General features: G+C 41.4%; 1 protein-coding gene across 7 annotated transcripts in view; it reads right to left on the reverse strand.

Moving 5' to 3' along the window:
- STXBP5 (syntaxin binding protein 5) overlaps positions 1-14,359 on the reverse strand; it is a 107,468-nt gene extending 93,109 nt beyond the window's left edge. For 5 of the 7 annotated variants that reach the window (XM_057364001.1, XM_057364005.1, XM_057364003.1 and 2 more), the window contains exons 1-3: positions 14,291-14,359; positions 13,686-14,068; positions 11,786-11,883 (exon numbers count right to left, since the gene is read on the reverse strand). In XM_057364001.1, coding sequence (XP_057219984.1) covers positions 11,786-11,883; positions 13,686-13,838 — 251 coding nt within the window. In that variant the 5' untranslated portion in view covers positions 13,839-14,068; positions 14,291-14,359. The remainder of the gene's footprint in view (positions 1-11,785; positions 11,884-13,685; positions 14,069-14,290) is intronic. The other 2 variants (XM_057364006.1, XM_057364004.1) reach the window with 1 other exon arrangement.
- Positions 14,360-14,821: the final 462 nt, after the last annotated feature.

The raw sequence follows: 14,821 nt of genomic DNA on the forward strand, positions 1-14,821 counted from the left end.
AAAAAAAAAATTAAAACTGCCAGGGTTCAAAAGTGGTTTTTGTCCTTAGCCACTGAGGCAAGAAAAGAAACAGTATTATAAAGTTAACTCCTGCTGCCTCTCCTCTAAAATATATATAAATCCAATTCTCTCTCTTTTTTTTTTTTTTTTTTTTTTTTTTTTTTTTTTTTTTTTTTGTTCTAACCTTTTGATGATTAACACAATTGGGACTATATTCACAATACTTCCATGGGTCATGTCTGTAAGAAAATAGGTATAACAGTCACATTCTAGGCAGCCACATATACTGGGGGTAATTGTAAAACAATTTGGACCTATACCTTTGTTAAGGTTTTGGGTTTTTTTAAACTAAAAGGTAGAGAAGTACAAAAGTTTAAGGAAATGGTAGTATTCTTTGTCAGTGGCTGCTACTTGAACACTATTCTCTTTGACCAACAGCCCTTATGAAAGAAGGAGACGTTACRAACAAGCTTGTGCTTTTAAGTTGTAGGCTACCTGGTCCCTGTTTTCAGGTTAGTAACTCAACAGGACTCCTTTCTAAAATGCTGTACTTCCCACGTACTTATTTTAAAGAATGAGGGGATATTCACAATGCCAGTTTCTTTGTTTGGTTTGTTTTTGGTTTGTTGGGGGGGGGGGGACGAGAGGGGGATTTGTTTGTTTGGGTTTTTAGGGTTTTGGGCTTTTTTTTTTGTGAGTTTCCTTTTTATCTGACATTAGCTGTGGAGATATTCTTACTGCATCGGTTTACTATAAAGGTTTGGAACGTATATAAAAGGGAATGCCAGGCAAGCTATTGTTTTGCAGCCCATTCTCCATATTAATAAACCTCACTAAAGCTTAGTTACTGTACCTCTAACATCAACATTACAAAGTTCAGTTAAGAATGTTTTTCAGCTGTGATGATGAACATCTGCTCTGTTTAACAAGGTAGTATGACTGGATAGRACATATGCTAAAAAACTAAGACAGCCATGCTAATATTATCAATTGAACACTAAATGATCACAAAAAAGTTAGTATTTTATCTTTTTCCCTAATGAGCAAGTTGGAAAATGCAAATAGGTTTTGTCCATCTGCTGCTACTGACTCCAAATCATTGTTACCAGTTGGGAGAGAGGAAGAGTCTATAGTGAAAACTTATTAAAAACATTGGACACCAGCTGGACTACCTCTTTAGCTGGCTACTCTTGAAGTGTTAAATTTATCATCATTATGAGAATCAAAAGTTTAATAATGTTAATTGTACACATACACAGTACAAGCTGGGCAGCAGCTTCAAGAGGCTGCACAATACAAATCCCTGCTTGAAATAACATGAATCACACAAAACAAAGTAATAGCTCACTAAGCAGAAGTATACAGGTCTAGCTTCCTTTGGATCTGCATCCTTTCTTTAGTTCCATGGCTTACAAAGTTCCAAAGTTAAACTCTTGTAGAGTCTACATAACAATATAGAAGGAAATGACAATTAATTCTTAGAGAATCCATGAGAGATACTCATAAAAGGGTGAGTTTGATCTACAGCCTCCTTGGTGGAGAACTTAACCTTCTCTCTCCATCAGCACTGCTTGTAAGAGCACTATGTGATTTGAGTGGGACAGGCTAAGACTTACTGTGAAAATGTAGCAGTGGCTAGATATTACATATTTAGATACTGTCTAAATATTGGAAGAAAAATAAACTTCAGGTTTTCCCAAACATAAATCAGGTTTTATTGCAACCTTTTTAAGGTGTTTATGAAACACAATCCCATTACATTTAGCAAAATGGGCAAATAAAGTAGCCTTGAATTATTTCTATCGAGCTATAAACTTCTCTTCGTATAACAGCAATTAAGTAATTCATTTGGCAACCTGCAATACTTCAGACTGCCCTTTTTCAAATAGTGAAAGATCAGCATCATTATTACAAAAACTTTTGTTCTCGCATTCTAACAAAGCCATCTGGATACAACCCTGGGCAATGTGCTCTAGTGGGCCCTGTTTGAGCAGGGGGGTTGCACTAGGTGTCTCAAATGGTCACATTACCCATTCCGTGATTCTGTGAACCTAGCAATCCTCAAAGTATTTCAATCCTGCACTTGGTTTTCTATACTAGCAGACACACATTTCAAGTTTACATACTTTCACTATTCTCAACATTTAAAATAGAATTCAAAGCAAAGAAAAATCTCTAAGCAAATGAAAAATCTCAAATATCTCAAGCAAAAGTCTGTAGAAGACTATGAAGAACCTGCTCCTGAACTTCAATATAAAAAAATTTACTAATATAGTTTTAAAATCCATCTTATTTCAGCAATTGATATAGCTGCCTCAATACAAGCACTATCAATAACTAGATTTTTTGTTTGGGCAAAGCTTARGGATTCAAAATAAACTGAATCCTTGCACAAAGTGATTAAGTTAAAATAAGTAGTATGCAGACCAAGGACGTCAAGTTGTGCCAATCTCGACACAAAACCCGATTCAGAATTTTATGAAGAGAGATTTTTAAGTGGAATACAAAATGGTTCTCATCTGTGTTAATTTTAAACTGAACATCAGTATGCCAAAATTAAAGGACAGCCACAGAAAATGTAATTTCACGAATGCATTGGAAAAATCAGGAGGATTCAGGATTCAGCATGAGTCCCCAGAGGCTGACAGAACTGCTACATATTTTAGAAATTTACTAAATAAGGCATTATACCACTCTACCAGTCCTCTCTTCTGAATATTTCAGTTTCAGCTGTTTCCAAGACCTTCATGATTTMAATCTGTGCCTAAATTCACTGACACAAATATCACTGACAGGGATTTAAATTATGTCACTTGTGTWTGCACTGAAAGTCAACAGTAGTAGYAGTAACGTAGTGCTTCCTTTGATAAACATGTAAGCTGTGCAATTATCAAGTGCCTATGATAGAAGAGTTGACATGAATAGGGTCACTAAGTTATCATGAATACTACCAGGCTACACTTGACTGCCATTCAAGTACCAATTACAATACCACAATTGAAACTTATGGGCCAGCAAAATAATGTAACTTCAAAAGCTGCTGGCAGACAGGACACTGACCATGGGTAAGCAATGTGGTTTTGCCTCAACAGTAAGACAAACCTATTCCACAGGCTGGCAAACAAATCATGCCAAAGAAATAGATCTCTAGGAAAGCAGTGTTTTGTCTACTTAATGAGATGTAGTTTGCAGGATTAAGAATCAACATTTTTCAAAACAAATTACGATTAGTTTAACGGTACACTTCAAGATAGGCAACTAAGAGCAGCAAAAGGAAAAGGGAAGACCCAGCAGATTAAAGATAAAGACCTACCACAGTACTAACTTCCTCAAAACTACTAAGAACAAAACTATTTTTCAAAATGTACAACCATTACCAGATACCTAAAATCAATGGTAAGTTCCCAAAATCCATGTCCCRTAGTTTTGTTTATCTCCATACTGAATGTAATAATTTGCAAGTTTTATTCTGGTTTTCATTGCAGTTCTACATAGATAAGCCAACTTCTAGTCACATTAAAGTTATTGTGTAAGAACACTTATCTTCGCCTTTTGAAACCTTCACACAACAAAGGGACCTAGATAATTAAAAGTGTAAAGCAGTTACAAAATTTCAGCCAAAGTTTTATTAGGARGGGTTTGCAACCTTGATTTGTACCTTCAAACTTTATCACATCTCAAATCTTAAGCTGCTTCTACTTTTCCAGACGTGACTTTACTAAAACTGCTCATGTCATCTCCTGMAGCAATAATGCTACTTCAGTTATAAAAGCCCTTCAACAGTGCTCAAGAAAGAAAAAATCTAATAAAATGCTAAAATAAGAGACTGTAGTGAATTGAACTGTCCTGGACTATGTCCCCACTCAACTCCTTGTGCACCCACAGCCCGCGTGTGGTGAAAGGCAGAGAAGGCTTTGGCTCTGTGTAAGAGACTATAGTGAATTGAGCAGTGTGCCACAAATCTGAAAGCATAAACTGGGTCCCAGACACACAATTTCCTGTTACAGTTTAGTCCAACCTCATCAGCACACAATCCATGTACCACCCCAGTGTTTCACAAATAGCTAAGTGCTACAAGSAAACAAACTATGCTAGTGCTACAGTAACCTGCAACCTTACAAACTTTGCATGCTTACCAAAATATATTTCCTTCCCCAGGTTCACCATGACCCAGCAAGTTTGAAGCTGCAAGGYATTAGGTTTCTGCTCTGTCAGTAAAATACCTAGAGGAAGTTTTCATTGCAAAGTTCATTTTTGTAAATTACAGTATGAGTTTCAGTACAGTTATACTTCAGGTATGTTTGAACAAAAGCAATTACTACTAAAAGTTGCATTAGTAGAATTAAAAATATATGGAATAACACCTCAGATGAAAGACCTGCTGCAGTGTAGACCTTGCACAGCCACATTTGCTCCAGCATGACCTTACCCACAGTCCCTTCAGAAAAAACCTGCTCTAACACAGCTTCACCCATGACTGTAGTCCTTCCAGGGGAGTTCTGTCGGGGGCTTATCCATGGCCACACCCTTTCAGATGCTCCAGCATGGACTTATCCACAGCCACTGATGCTTCAGTCTCTACCTGCTGCAGCACAGATTTATCCCTGGACTTCAATCCCTTCAGAGCTGTTCCTGCTGCTGCACTCACAGAGCCACAGCCGCTTCGAGATGTCCCTGCTCCCACACGGCCTCATGCACAGGTCACCGTCCCTTTGACAGGAATTCACACAAGAGCCCCAGCCAGCCCAGGCCAGCAGCACAGACACACAGTGAGTCCCTGGCCACCTGCCAGCACAGGGCATCTCTGCTGCAGTTATCACAGTGTTCCCAGGCACAGCACAGKGAGGTGATAAAGCAGCACAGCAGTGAAAGCAAAAACCAGGCACTAATGASTGCTAGACTCTAAYGCACAGTCAGACAAGCAAGGCTCCAGACAAACACCTGCCAATTAATAGATAATCAGCAATTACAGCTATACATTCAATCTAGCACATTCCAGTCAAACCCATCATTATCTCAAATCCTTTGAGCTGCACATTGGATGACATAAAGGACTGTTGCAGTTTAACCCAAGCTGGCAACTAGGCTCTACACAGATACTTGCTCACTCCCTCTGGTGAGATGGGGGAGAAAAATTGGAAAAGAGAGAAAATTCATGGTCTGAGATAAGGMATGTTTAATGGATAAGGCAAAAACCACCACACACACAAGCAAGGCAAAACAAGGAATTCATTCACAGTTTCCCGTGGGTGGGCCAGAGCCACCTCCAGGAAAGCTGGGCTCCATCATGTGTAACAGTGACTTSGAAAGATAAATGCCATCCCTTCAAACGTCCTCCCTTTCCTCCCAGCTTTATATCCTGAGCATGATACCATACGTTGTAGAATATCCTGTGTGCCAGTTGTCCTGTGCACCCCCAGCCTGCTCATTGGCAGGGTGGGCTGAAAGGCAGAAAAGGCTTTGGCTCTATATAAACCCTTGTTTTCCTTATTGCTAAACCTTATTGTCCAGCAACAAGGAAAACATCACTGTTTTATCAAGACTGTTTCCTGAACAAATCCAAAACACAGCCTCATACCAGCTACTGTGAAGAGAAGAAAACGGATTTTACTCCAGCCAAAACCAGCACACTAGGAAACYTAGTGTAAAACCATAGATTTAAAAAGAACACCATCCTATTTATTATGAATAATTTAGTCAAAGCTTTCTCTGTGTAGGACTCAGTTGTTTTAATTACATACACATTTAAGAGATGCATGCCTCATCATACCATTTTGGCCCTATTTCATTTCAGAATACCCAAAAGTAGCTGATTTTCTTCATTTAGAGGATGTGAAATTTTCACTGACATAACAATAGCCACATGAACAAAGTACTGTATGATATGACAAGAAATGCAGTAGTGTTAAAAGAAACGGAAATGTGACAAGATTAACATATGCTTTAAGCAGAGTAGTTTCTTGTTTAAAATGCTCTATGTGAATTGGCTGGCAAGGTAGACAATAAATATTTTCTTATTAATAAATAATCACAGTGTCTCTCTGGCATGACACTAYTGCAATATTTTTAACAGCTTTACCAAAGTGCTCTTTCCAAAACAGAGATATTTGTTCAAAGTCCAGAACCCTTCTGACAAAGGTTGAGACCATTTTTTTCAGTGTTCAAATGCCAAAAGACCCTAACCATCTACAAAAGAGTAGTTCAGTTTGACTTTGGTGTATTCACAGAATCAAGAGAATTACAGAATAATTTAGGTTGGAAAGGATCACCCAAGTTCATCAGGTCCAGCATCCCACTTGAAGATGTGCCAACTTCAGAAGGATGCTCTGTTTGAAAAAACGGAAATCTTTGCATACTCTAACAACTCCAGCCACTGTCCTTCTGCCAGAGTAGAGCTACTACAGAGAAAGAACAGATGTATAACTAYTTCAATAAAAAAACACCCACAAAGCAAAAAACCCAAGACACAATATAGCTGATGTTTCTATAAGGACAAAAAAGTCAGACTGCCTTGCAAAGTCTGAATGATCCAAAGAAGAAGTAATTTTAATGGATATAATCACATCACATCTTGGAAATGGTGTTTTGTTAGAGCTTCAGAGAACTTCTTAAATTGCTTGAATTTTCTAGTATACATCTACAGCAAAGCTACCCAGATGCTGCAACAAACACTTCATCAGAAACTGACTGCGTAGAMCCACACACCCAGGCCTTTGACTATTTGGATTCTGAAAAAGTGAGCTCTCAAAAAGGCTGGAGAATGGAAATCACAGAAAACAAGCTTTATACATCCCAAACACATACGAATTTCAGCCATTTGGTTGCATATGTTATCCTTGAGTGCTGAAAAGACTGTGGGGAAATTAACAGATACTGGCATGCAGAACAATTGGAATCTTCAGCTTTTTAATGACAGAATGATGAACAATCTAATTTTTCTCCTTCCTGTGAACTTGGTTTGGAAGAGGAAAAAAAAAAAGCTAAATGCTAATKAAATAACTTATCGTGCTTGGGAATAAAGAGTCTGAGGCACAATTTGGTCTCTGTGGAACCTGCAACACTTACAGGTGTCCCCTTAACTCTCAAGTACTTCTACTGAAAATGGTCTTCCTTTTTAGAACTCCCTCTGTCAAGATACAGGCTGAATTTCATACTGCAAATGTGTATTTTTAAGGCATGAAGCACCTGTAGATATTGTATTTATGTCAGGAGACAATCACAAAACATCTAATTTGATCTATTGTCCTAGTGTTGCTACAGAGAAATTAAAGAGCAGAAAAATGAAGAAACTTGTTTGAGATGGAGCAGTTAAACAGCAAGGAGAAGGAAAATTCCTTCAAAATTCCTGCTTTAACTTCAACGTTTTTTCTACCTTATAAAAGCAAATGGAAGAGTTCAGCTGACTATTATTATTAATTGTACAGGGCCTTGGACTTAAAAGTGCTGAGGAAACACCATCCTAAAAAAAAAAAAAAAAAAAAAACCAAACAGAAAACCATAACAAACAAACAAAAAATCAAAACAAAAAAACAAAAACAAAAACAAACCCTGAAAAAGTCTATCTCATCTTTCTCTAGCCTCTTCAGAGTTTACATACCACATTTGTCTTCCAGAGGGACTTCCAAGTAGAAGATCAAAAGCAAGGAAGAGCACAGAAGTAGGGCTATTACTTATGACATTGAACACCATCAGGATGTCACAGGGTAAAGTCTAACAGATTACACCAAGTTAAACCTTGAGCAGATAAACTAAACTCTAACTCATTAGAAGGTTTTGGTATCTCCTAGGAAAGCAGAGCACAGCCAATTATGCACAAAACTTCTTAAGGACCAAGGATCATATGCCCTACTGCAATGGTTTAGGTATGCACAGAAAAGAAGCAAAGTATGGATGAATTTTTAACTACTTGATATCTCACATGTTGCAACAGCAGATCAAGAGGTAAAGTCAYCCTGGTAATAGCAGCTAAATCCCTTGAAGTATGGAGAAAACCAAAGCTACTGACCTGCAGTGACAAATGAGGCCACCAGCAGCTTACACTGACCATGGCAGTTTGAAATCAATAGTGAGCACAATTGCTCCCTGTGGGGATCACATCCACAAAAATCCAGCAGAGAGGAGGGGGAGCATGAGCCAAAATTACCACAYAAGAGGCAGGCCACCAGCCAAGACTCAAACACCTCAAACGCCTGGAACACAACGCATCCTCCAATCAGCACCACAAACTCACAGGAACTGCACCAGCATGTCCAGGTGAGTGCCACTACCTGTGAGAAATCATTTGAGATTTTATGTCACTCAGCACAGTGTATCTGCCCTTATATCTATCTCATCCCTCAATTTCCCTTGCAAMAGAGAAAACAGAATCAAACAGCTTAACCATTTTCAACAGATCCCAGTGTCAGGAAGAGGGTCACATGAGCAGGCTCTCCAAGGTTTCTACCCTACTAAGCTACTCACTTTGTATCTTTTTCTCATACACAATAAAAAACTGTTGTTCACAGCTGCAAACAGTACAGTGCCTTTGTTATTAATTGCTCAAAATGATCCTTTCTATGGGGGAGAAAAAAATACTTCCCTAATTACGGATCTATCTTTTGAGGTCTACATCAAAAATACTTGCTTCTAAGTCTCCCAGCTAAATAAGAGTTAGAAATATTTCTTAATAACTCTGGAAATAGAATCAAGCTTTTTAAAATGAATACAAGGGATATACATACCAAGATATGCCAGTTAATAATCACAAACTAACTTTCATGACTCACAAGGTTCAACTTTTACACAAAAAAAAAAAGCAGTCTTTTCCTAGTATTTTCATGGATTTCTCTCCCTCTTAAAACTGCAGGATCTAGAACCAAGTGCTGCTTGTGGGCATAGAACAGCAAAGACGACCCTGCAGCATTTTAAATTACCAACTACACCCACAAAGCCTAGAGTCAAAAAATACTAAAAGTAGTAATTCTACTTTTAATCCAATTAGTGCAACATGACACCACTAATTTAGGTATTTCCACTTTTCCAATTCCTTTTTTGTAATTAGAAAATTCAATTCAGTGTTGATGTTTAGTATATTTATCTATTAGAGATAAAGAAAGACTAAGTCAGTGAACTAGCAGCATATTCGTATCTGCAGGTTTTAGTTTTTCAGAAAAAGCTTAAGTTCTATTTTTACACATCACTTTAAAAGTACTACAGACAACATTTAGTATTTATGCATCAGAACTCTTTCTGTTCTTCCAATAGTGGTTACAGGGTCCTCATAAAAAACAATGACATGAGAGCATGAAATTTAGAAAAATCCTTCTCACATTAACCTGTTCTGATCAATACTGGTTCTGAATTTAACATACTCAGTTTGAAGACTGACCAGATATAGAGAACTTCTGTAAAGATCCAATTCCTGTTACTAGAGGTTAGCTGATAAATAGCCCAAAGCCAAATCAGGACTGTTACATTATTTTAYTCACATATTAACGAAATGTCAAACAGGTCCTCACTCCATGATTTAAAAATATTTTATCTTAATACCTTTTTTTAAAAAAAAGCCAAAAAACCAACTCATTTCCCAATTCATCACATGACTTAGTTGCAACAGAAAACTTAAAAAGATGTACCTGTACTTGAGGACACAAGGAAAACACTAATACTCACCTCCTATTTGCTGGTAGGCGATGAAAGAAGCATTTTCAATCCTTTACTTTGATACTCTCACAAAAACAGAAGAAAATGAGGACTGACTTATTTCAGATTTTTATGATTTCTCAATGAATAACACTTACTGAGACCTCAGTCTTTCCAGTCCCTACCTCCTTTCAATTAAAAACACTTTTGCAGCTTTAAAGAGTAAATGGCTCCCACTTTAGTGAACCCTTGCACGTAATTTACTATTCATAAAAACCTTAGCAGACAAAGCATCCTGAGGGTTGGCTCTATCTTTGAGCAATATAATGAAAAAAGCACTTCTTGTAAGCCTCACTCTTACCCAATAAGTGATTTTCAAACCAGCAGAAAGCAAGAAGCTGTTTTACACTGGGAATATGTCTGAGTTTATTCCTTTTGCTGCATTCCTCCATCACAAATAGGAGGTAATCACAGGAGATGCAAATTCTGCAGCAATTTCTGATTATAAGGCTACCCTAAAAATTGAAGCTGAGGGCTTTTAACCAGTTCTTCCAAGAATCAAGGGCTGTATCAAATACTAAGAGGCATATTCAKCTTCATCAAGTTACAAGGAGCACCAACATTTCAGCTTCTGCATGAAGCTTCTTCCCTTCCTTTAGAAAATGCATTTTCTGTCATTTTCTCACAGTAACATTTTCTTCTCAATCTTTCAATACCTGTCTCAATTATTTAGAAAGCAATTCACACTCCCAAGAATCCACAGGTGTGCAGCCATGGATGAGTGCCCACAAACAGGTTTTGTTGAGTCATCATTATCCAAACTGCAACATCACATTGCCCAAAATTACAGGTGAGTAAGCTCTAAATAGGTACATTTTGATCTTYCCTTTTCCTCCAAACCAAGTTCTTACTTTTATGTCTCTTTTTGCTTTCTCATCTATTCTGCTGATATGAGAGTAATTAACACCACCCACACACAGTTCACTCTTCACTTAAATCAACCCTATGACCTTTTCAAAAAGAAAATTTATGAATGTGGTTTCATATACGGAACTAAGAACATTGCATTATCATCCTGGCCCCTCATGCTTTGAGTTACAACAGAAATCTAGTTTTTCAGCTTTTAAAGTCAATCCCCTTATGGCAATTAACCTTATAGACAGGGTAGTAATATATCAGAAAGAAACAAAAAAGGTCTACTTGGAGACTAATATAAGCACCAAAGGAAACTATTAGATTCACCTACAGTTTAGAGAGGATTAAGTCAATTTTTCTAGCAAGATGGCCTAAGCCTTCCCCGTAACCTTTAGAAATCAGTCAATTTCAGGACAACAAGAATTCATTCTCTTATGCTGACAAGTAAAGGTTCAGGGAACAGCAGTGCAGATTAAAGAATCTACAGGACATCTCCTTTCAAAAATAAAAGTTTAAACACATATGTTGTTACATGGCTTGGATAGTACCATATGGCTGTGATACCATATGGCTATAAACATATGGGTAGTTCACTTTTTAGTGAACAAAAAGAAGCAGGGYTACTAGTGCTTTATTTCACAAATTCATCCTGCTTATCTCAGTCACTTGGAAGCTTTTAGCAAGACAGAATTCCTGCACCTTTTACCGTCCTCACTTGAATCAATCATTTGGCAACACAGAATTAGTAGCAGTTCACTACACCATTACAAGGTTTATCTTAAGAACAAACCCAATAAAAATAAGTCCACCTCCCAAAAAAACCCCACCCCAAAAAACCACCACCAAAAAAAAAAACCCAACAAACCCACCACCTCAGCAAGCAGCACAGAATGTTTCAATCCCAGAGGATAGAGCAGAACAACAAAACAGAGCTCAGCCCACATTTCTCTTTAGATTTGCAGTCAGCTGCTGTAAATTATCAGCACACTAGTAACCCTCTACAAAATTTATCTATTAACTTGAGATAAYGGGGACTGAGCAGCCATGCCTCACATCATTAACACAACTTGAACTGACACAAAGAACAACCAGAACAGCCAAACCAGCCACCAACAGAAAACAGAGCTTGCTTTTTTTCTCCCCTTCTGCATACCTGGTTCCCACCAGACTTCTGAATGTTTCCAGCAGCTGAATCAAGACACCACTTGCGTGAGGTGCACTAATTCCACTTCAGAAYACAAAAGGATACAGCCTCAGTGCTCCAGTCTGAGTCCCAATGGCCAGTATTTTCTGAACCGGATCAAATGCCAAGGCTGAAGGTTGATAGGGGAAACCATGGCGTACAGTCTAACAAGTCAGAGCATCGCAGTAACAGTGGGCCAAGCAGGACACCAAAAATAAACAGAATCAAGACTGTATGTTAGAGAACAGGATTCGATGTTAATCACAATTTTAAAAGGAACTACAAAGCAATTTAATCACAGACTGAGAAAATCACCTGCCTTACATGAATCAATTACAAARGATTTTTTTAGTCATAATTATTCATTCATCCTTGAGCATCAAGTGACAGTCAGACTTACTGAAACTTGATTTGAATCTTACATTTCTTCTGTACAAAGACTGTATCAATTCAGCATTTCATTTTTTCATCTACCTCATTCCCTGAGTAACCTTATTTTCAGCTCTAACAAAGACACTGAACTATTAAAATCTGAGTTGTTCTTAGCAAGTTTGGCAACAAAGACAGACTTGTCATCAGAACTATTACAAACTACTAGATTTGCTTTTCTGAGAATCACTTCAATTTCAATCCAACAGACCCAACATGAGATGCAACCTCTCTCAGCACAGTAAGGAAAATAGCAACCTGAAGTTGATAGAACCAATCTCTCATCCTCTACTTCCCTCAAAGAGAACAGGCCAGCCTCAGAATGGACAAACCAAAAATACCCCACTGAACAAAATCAAAAACCCTTAACTACAGGATTCTTTCTTAATATGAAGCTATTGGCACATTTAGCTTTTCTGGTTAGCCAAGACTAATTTGGTAATTGACCAAGCAATGACTACATTAAACTCATCAGGTTGCAATTAATCAGAAAAGAGAACATAATACAAGTATCACCTATTCTTATTTCCACTACAAATGCACACATCATAAGCCATACAAAAGCTAAGTTTTCCATTCCTAAGCCTTTAAAGTAGAGGTATTTCATGATATCATAATTGCACATCAAACTTCTGATATGCTCCTTGTACTTCACTGAAGTTGCAGGCATACCCCACAACTCTCTGTATTTCACAAGTGAATAAAGTCTAACTAGTAATAGCTCTGCTCTTTTCCTCATCTTTCATAACCAACTCGTGAAAGTGGCAGAAATGCCTTTAGTACTAGAAAAAAACGAGGAGAATCCACAAACAAGCTCATCCATGTCAAGCTAGGCCACGGGTGCACTGCAAAGATAAAAAGGGTATTGACATTCCAATCAGCTTTTATTCATCTTGATACAGCTGGTGGTTAATTCGCTGCATCATTTTCTGAAGTGTGCAGACACAAAATGCAGTTATCGTATCACACACAAGCAAATAAATAAACGGGAACTTTGTCTCTAGATAGGATTTGCAAAAGCAGCATCAGCAACTTGGCAACACACTGCAGTGAAACCACCACAAACATCGACAGCCTTTTTCAGGCATAAAGGAACAGGATAAATGCATTTCCAAATAATGCAGAGCSACAGATTCCCCCTGTCATTTGGGCCCATTAGCAGAGCCTTCTACTCAAACACTGCGATAATCAGATCTGCACTACAGTTAAGTATCACTCCATCCTCTATCCACCCAACTCTTTCGACGAAGCCTTCCTGAACACTGTCCGTATTACTCGCATCAAAGAGCCTAGAAGACCACAAAGCCTGAAACTCTCCAAGAAAGATGACTACATTAATCCAGCAAGACCTATACAGCTACAACCACCGCTTTCTTCCCTTCTTCGCCCCCCGAAATAATCAATCCAAACAAGTAAACAGGAGCAGCGGGCGGGCTCGGCGAGGTCGGTACGGAGGAGCAAAGCCCGCAGCGCCCATCGCGGCGGCGCGCCCACTTCCCCGGCCGCCCGCCGGCTCGGGGCTGCAGCACTCATTCACCTTGCAGAGCTGGAAGTGCTCGGACTGGAGCGTCTCCTGGATTTCGGTCTCCCGGTTCCCCGCCTGCTGCTGCTGCGCGGAGGACGACGCCGAGGCGACGGCAGAGACCGCCGTCAGGCCGTCCAGCACCTTCCTGATGTTAAATTTCCTCATGGTCCTCGGCGGCGGCGCTCCCGCTCCCCCGGCCTCGCCGCCGCCGCGCTGTCACCGCCGCGCCGCCCGCCCCGCAGGCGGCAGACGAGCCCCCGCCGGGGAGGGCGGTGCAGGGGCGGCCCGCGATCGGGGGCGCCGCGCTCCTCCTCGTCCGCGGGGAGGGCGGCTAGGCGTCAGTCCGGCAGCGCAGGGAAGCTTCTCATCGGGGCCCGGGGGCTCGGAGACGGAGACTGGAGCCAAGCAAACAGGAGCCGGTCAGCCCACCGAGCGCCGCCACCGCCGGCCCCACGCTCGCCGCCCGCGGCCGCCCCGCGCCCAGCCCGCCGGGGAACGCGGTTCGCCCCGGGCCCGGTCGGCCCCGCCCCGGCCGCCCCTCCCGCCGCCGGGGCTGTGCGGGGAGCCTCGCCTCTCCTCCCAGCGGAGCCTCCGCGCCCCCCGCACAACCTCCTCACATCGCGGCAGCCGCCGCTGTCACCCGTGTCCGCGTGCGTGCGCGCGCGTGTGTGCGTGTGCCGGTCCCCTCCCGCCGCAGCAGCCTCTCCCCCCGCGGCGGCAGCAGCAGCCGCCCGCCCCGCGGCTCGGCTCAGGCACCCTCCGCCTCCGCCTCCTCCTCAGAGCTGCGTGTGTCGCCAGCCAGTCACCAGCGGGGCTTCTCCCGGCTGCTGCCAGCGCCTGCCGCCGCCCGCCCCCACAACCATCCTCCTCCTCCTCCTCCTCCTCCTGCCGCGGAGGGCGCCTCCCCCGCCTCTCGGTCGCTCCCCCTTGCCTGACAACGCGGAACGCAGCGCCCCGGGGAGGAGAGCGGCGGCGGCGGCGGCGGTACCGCGGCACCCGGCCCGGCAGCGGCGGGGCGGCCGCTCATGCGCGCTGGGAGTGCCGGCACCCGGATGTGGCGGAGTCCGTTCCCCCCGCCCCGCCGCGCCGTGCGGGGGCCGGGGCGGCGTGCGGGGCGCGGCGGGGCGGCCGGGGCCGGGTGCTGGGCT

Source organism: Malurus melanocephalus, unplaced genomic scaffold (genome assembly GCF_030028575.1).
Source record: "Malurus melanocephalus ecotype Western Australia unplaced genomic scaffold, MMel_1.1 scaffold_33, whole genome shotgun sequence".
In the NCBI taxonomy this organism is placed as follows: Eukaryota; Metazoa; Chordata; class Aves; order Passeriformes; family Maluridae; genus Malurus; species Malurus melanocephalus.